A 6,160-nucleotide genomic window follows, 5' to 3' on the forward strand; every position below is an offset into this window, starting at 1 on the left:
AGTTTAATTCTGATTTAATAAGCATACAAGATTTATTTAATGTCCGATTAAAATCTTAGAGATATCTAGGCATGCACAGAACACAGATCAAAGGGAGAGAGTAAGAATAAAATTTGTCTGTAAGATTTTGAATTAAAACCTCGGCGTCGTCTTCCTAAGTTTTTCGACGACTTCCGTTCACTGTCAACCTCCTACTGCTCTGGTTTAAATCCTCAAGCAATACCTTCCCTCCTCCTTGGTCTCCTTTAATCCACAGTCGAAAACCACAACTTTAATCTCTCTGTTTTTCTCACAATTCGCTGTTACGTCTCTCTGCCTCCACTGTGCCGTGAATATGGTTCTAAAACCCTAGGCAAACTTATTACATATATTTATACGCCTTTATAACCACCTAAGTCCAATTATAATCAGAGACGAAAAACCTAACTAAATCCTAGTCGGCTAACATGTGATTTCATACAAGAATAAAAAAAAACCTAATTTAACATTTTTAAAATTTATAATGTTTTAATCTCATAACCTAACTAAATAATTAATGGAAACAAATAATTAACTTAACTTTTCTACCTAAGCAAAAATGGAAATAAAACAAATAAACCAAGAAATCAATTAAATCCAATTAATCAATTAATTCAATTAAATAAACAAATAACCAATTAATTCAAATAAAATAAAACAAATCAACAAATAAGCAAATAATTAAAATAAAATGCAATAAAAACAATTAATTCAAATATCGAGACTATCCTTTTAAAATTAGTGGTATTTCAGGTGGGTCCCAAAGGGGCCCTACCTAGGTGAGTTCCGTTGCCAGCCCAGAAAGAATAGAATGAACTTTGACCTAAACTCACACCCTTTTATTCTACCAAAAACCAATTACTGACAGTCTTTAGCTTTGTAACTCTCCCATTCAATTGCACTTAACTTCAGACTTACTCTTGATCTTATAGAATAAGAGGCAAAAGTAGGACAACAGGAGATACATAATTTAGAAAATATGGAATTATATAGAAGAAAATAAATACCCCTTCTGGTTTGAAAAATCGCTTGTGATTCTTCTTTTCGACTATAACCGATGGAATCGACCATTGCGATACTACAAGAGGAGATCAGATCAAATGACCAGCAGGTGAAAAGGAGCACCTCTGTCATTTCTGACTGGCTATTTACAGCAAACTCTATCACTTTCGTAGATCGGAGCGAACGTCTTGATCCCTTCAAAGTGTGATCGAGATCTTATCATCCTTCAAATTTGAGCTTTATGAAGGTTTGTAAAAAAAAAAAAAAAAAAAAAAAAAAAAAAAAAGATTGTTTTGATTAATTTATAATATGATGTAGACTCTAAACATTCCATATTTATCAGTAGACAAAGTTCATCCTAATAACTACCGTGTTTAAGTGTATGGTCTCAAAAATATATAATAAGATTTTTCTTAAAAATCTATCCAAAAACTTCAATGTAAAGATAAAAACTTTGATTTTTCAATTGAAACAACCACTCACTTTTAGGATTAGAGATAGATTATATATATATATATATATGTGAGAGACCTTACAATAGTTAAAAAGAGCTTTCAAAATTGCCCTACAAGTTTGAGTAAAAACAAGAAATTAAAAAATTATCAAAAACTAATTTTTCGCATACTTAAGCAAGTTTGACTTTTCCAGAGAGCAGATTAACCCTAAAAGTGCAACCGATTGGATGGTAAAATTTATACCCCACACTAATCTCATAGAAGTTTAGCGGATTATAGTCTTACAAAAGTCCATTTCATTTATATCACCGTTGAAAACAACGTCAAGTTGCAAGAATATGGTGAACTCAAATAACTTGTATTTAAATTTTATTTACACGCTAAGATCCATAAAATTCAACTTGAGCACAGTGCATATCGACTCAATGCCGAATGTTGGAATTATGCACATGATCCATTTATGATTTTTAATTTATTCATTAAATCAAATAAATAAATATAAAAATAAAAAAAGAAATAATTGAATTTTAGATCACATAATCCCAACAACTCGTCCATCTAAATCATTAATGGCCCTTCAGATCTAGGTGTAACAATGTATAAACACGTACACATATATATGTATGTATATATACACAAATAGAACACACGCATCTGTGTGTGATCTAAGGGTAAGTGCAAATACTGAACTTATTGGTTGGTGACTTGGTTCCGCGGGTTTCCCTAATAAAGGAAAGGCAAATTTCTTCCACCCAACATTTTCTTCACTCGCTCTGGGAGTCAAATTCGTGTCCTCTCAGCCTTCTTCAGCTTCTTCTTCACATCCGCTCCATTTTTTTGGACAAACCCAATTTCTCAAAGCAGGTCAACAGATTCAACCACCCTCTATCTCTCTCACACACACACGCACACATTTCTCGCTCGCTTTGATTGACCAATGTTCAAGTTAGTGGTACATGCATTTTGGTAAATATATATGATTAAAGATGTATAGCCCAAATTTTAATTTTCAATTCGTGCATAAAGCCTCTGGAAAAAGAAAAAGCATAAAGGTCATCCGTGTGGACCCAAGTGATCAAATTCAGAATGCATTAAACAATGAAATTCTTTGAGTGTTTAATTACACTTCTTTCTATGATGGAATGATATGTGCTCTTTTATATGAATGTGAATATGGTCATCTAGAAACTATTTTCACTTAGAAAGAATCGATTCAATTGAGCCAATTTTTTCAATTGAACCAATTTTTTCTATTTCATATTTCCTACCTAACGTGACTATTGTATAATCTAGGTAATATACCCAATATTTTTCAAAAATATGCAAAATTCTTAATATATGAATGAATATTTTAGATTCATTGCTTTTCAGTTAATTAGTACTTTCATTAATAAAATAAACAAGTAAATAGCCAACCATATACCTTTGCAGATGCTTCTGGTAGAAGTACTGTGACCACATCACCATCACTACTCGAAAAAACTATACACGGTTTCGTAGGTAATTAAATAAACTCACGGCACAGTTCCTATCAACCAAACAGCAACCCAAAAATGGCCAAAAATTTCCCAACGACTTTCTCCTAAACCCTTCTCATAATATCACACTATATATATCACGTCAACCTCTCTCCTCTCTCATTCATTCACTGCCAAAATTGTAGATTTCTCCAACTCTCTCCATTCCATTCTTCCCACTAACTTGATTCTCTTCTTTCATGGAAACCCTAATTATCATCTTCACTGTGGCAGCTGCTTACCTCCTCTGGTTCTACAACCTTGCTAGAAAGCTCACCGGTCCCAAGGTCTGGCCGGTCGTGGGAAGCCTCCCGGTTCTCTTCATGAACCGGAGTCGTCTCCATGACTGGATGGCCAGAAACCTCCGTGAAACCGGCGGTGCTGCCACATATCAAACATGCACCATTGCCATACCTTTCTTGGCTCGCAAGCAAGGGTTCTTTACGGTTACCTGTCACCCAAGAAACATCGAACACATCCTCCGAACCCGGTTCGACAACTACCCCAAAGGTCCCACCTGGCAAACCGCTTTCCATGACCTTCTAGGTCAAGGCATATTCAACAGTGACGGTGAAACATGGCTCATACAGCGCAAAACTGCCGCTCTCGAGTTCACTACACGGACACTCCGACAAGCCATGGCTCGGTGGGTGAATCGGACCATTAAAACACGCCTATGGTTCATTTTAGAGAAGGCCTCCACGGAGAACACCCCGGTGGACTTGCAAGACCTCTTGCTCCGGTTAACGTTTGATAACATATGTGGGCTCACATTCGGTAAAGATCCGGAGACTCTCTCGCCGGACTTACCGGAAAACCCGTTCTCCGTGGCGTTCGACTCTGCCACCGAGTCGACTCTGCAACGGTTCATCAACCCGGGTTTTGTATGGAAGCTAAACAAAATTCTCTGCATTGGATCTGAAATGAGACTGAAAAAGAGTCTTGAAGTTGTCGAGAACTACATGACCGATGCACTAACGGCCCGGAAAGAGACTCCTTCCGACGACCTTTTATCGCGTTTCATTAAGAAGAAAGACGTAGACGGAAACCCATTTCCGAGCTCAGTCCTCAAACACATTGCACTCAACTTTGTCCTCGCCGGTCGTGACACGTCATCGGTTGCTCTGAGCTGGTTCTTTTGGCTTGTCATGAACAACCCTCATGTAGAAGAAAAGATCATAAATGAAATATCAACGGTTTTGAAGGACACTCGTGGTGATGATCAACGGTTATGGATTGAAGAGCCCTTAGTGTTTGATGAAGCTGATAGGTTGGTGTACCTAAAGGCTGCATTGGCAGAAACGCTGCGTTTATACCCCTCGGTGCCGGAGGACTTTAAGTATGTCGTGTCCGACGATGTTTTGCCAGACGGGACGCACGTGCCGGCAGGTTCGACGGTGACATATTCGATATATTCGGTGGGGAGGATGAAGAGTATATGGGGTGAGGATTGTTTGGAGTTTAAACCGGAGAGGTGGCTCTCAACCGGAGGTGACGGGTTCGAACAGCCCAAGGATGGGTACCGGTTCGTTGCTTTTAATGCCGGTCCAAGGACTTGTTTAGGGAAGGACTTGGCTTACCTGCAGATGAAGTCCGTGGCTTCGGCCGTACTGCTGCGTTACCGGCTCTCGCTGGTTCCCGGTCACCGGGTTGAGCAGAAGATGTCTCTGACTTTGTTCATGAAGAATGGGCTTCGTGTGAACTTGCATCCACGTCTGCTGGGGGCTTCTGGGGCTGCCACGTGTGCATAGATGGAGGGTGTATTTGTCTTTTCATAAAGCCGGTCTCTCTTGATCTGCTTCATGGGGGGCAATCTGGTCACTCAATTGGATTTACGACGAGGGTGTTGGTTGTTCATGTGGTGTCTTAAAAAGGGTATTTTGGTTATTAAATTTTATTTACCTTTGTTTCTATTGTTTCAAAAAAGTTGTTGGCCGGTTAAATTTGAAATTTGTATACCTGTCCATAGTCTATACTGCAGCAGATTATATTTGTAATGTCTTGGCATATACCGGATGTGTCCTATCCATGGATTTGGTTTTATAAATGTTCAATAAAACACATAGTTGCATATTTTTGTGAGTTTGGAAAGTATGAAAGCCAAAAGAAAGTAATTGTAATTACCAAAACTATCATTTTAATTATAAAATTACTTTGTACTTTTTTGAGACATTACTCTATTTTTTGAATAATGAAGAAAATTAAAATTTTAAATGCAAAATGAAAGAGTGAATATGATAATTAATAATTTGATATATGTGATTATAGGCACAAGTTAGAAAGAAAAAAAAGTTTTTAGTCTAAACGAAATATAGTGCTTCAACTAAATTAGTTTGATACATCTACTATATGTAGAATTAAAACTAAATTAATTTGGTATATCTAATTTACTTAGAGTCCTAAAGTCGAAAGAAGTCTATGTATGAATTAAATTGTAAATTGTATACGTAGAGACACTAATCCTAGTTTTTCACCCTACACTCTGCTCCTAAATATTTAGATTTTTATATATATATATATATATATAAACTATATACAATTAAATTAATATTACATTAAAATATAAGCAATTTACAATAGAAGGGAACTAACCTATTAATAAAGTTTGTGGAGAAAGTTGCATGAGCATGATAGGAAACTAAGATATGAAGGCACCACTTTTACGGGAAAGTAAAATTTCACTGTTACGAAAAACATTTTGAGGAAAATTAAACGGTTGCGAGAATTTACTTTTCTAAAAATTTTCTCTTACGCTAACCAAACTTCTGTTTCTTTTTCTTTCTATCTACTTCATGCTAACCAAACGAACCTTAGTAAATAATTGTTCAAAATTGTATGTGACATTAAACTAGTATGTTTAAACACTCATATTGTGAACCATAACCTCTACCTGAGAAAGGACAAATTACAAACATTTCTGATAATGAAACTGAGATGAATGAGCCAAATGCAAAATTGGTCTTAAACCCTAATTTAATTTATCCAGCCTCAACTAGAGCTAATTGTATTGGTATTTACACCAATGATGGCACATTCATAACCAACCAAGTAAAGTTGCTAAATGAAAGATTATTTTCTACACGCTCAAAATATATTGTCAATAAAATCATATAATAAAGCTGATTGTACATGACTAGCTAAAATAAGAAAATGAAGGACAACGGGACA

General features: G+C 36.2%; 1 protein-coding gene across 1 annotated transcript; it reads left to right on the forward strand.

Moving 5' to 3' along the window:
- The first annotated feature begins 3,105 nt into the window (after positions 1-3,105).
- On the forward strand, positions 3,106-5,046 carry LOC132307176 (cytochrome P450 86A1). Its single transcript, XM_059804864.1, has one exon. It carries the CDS (start codon positions 3,193-3,195, stop codon positions 4,741-4,743), a length of 1,551 nt encoding a protein of 516 aa, XP_059660847.1. The 5' UTR covers positions 3,106-3,192; the 3' UTR covers positions 4,744-5,046.
- Positions 5,047-6,160: the final 1,114 nt, after the last annotated feature.

This window comes from Cornus florida, unplaced genomic scaffold (genome assembly GCF_030987335.1).
Source record: "Cornus florida cultivar Cherokee Brave unplaced genomic scaffold, ASM3098733v1 CherokeeBrave_3.0.0_Hap2_Chr05, whole genome shotgun sequence".
In the NCBI taxonomy this organism is placed as follows: Eukaryota; Viridiplantae; Streptophyta; class Magnoliopsida; order Cornales; family Cornaceae; genus Cornus; species Cornus florida.

Coding starts and splice junctions, on each gene's coding strand:
- LOC132307176 (XM_059804864.1), top strand. CDS start 3,193: ATGGAAACCCTAATTATCATCTTCACTGTGGCAGCTGCTTACCTCCTC.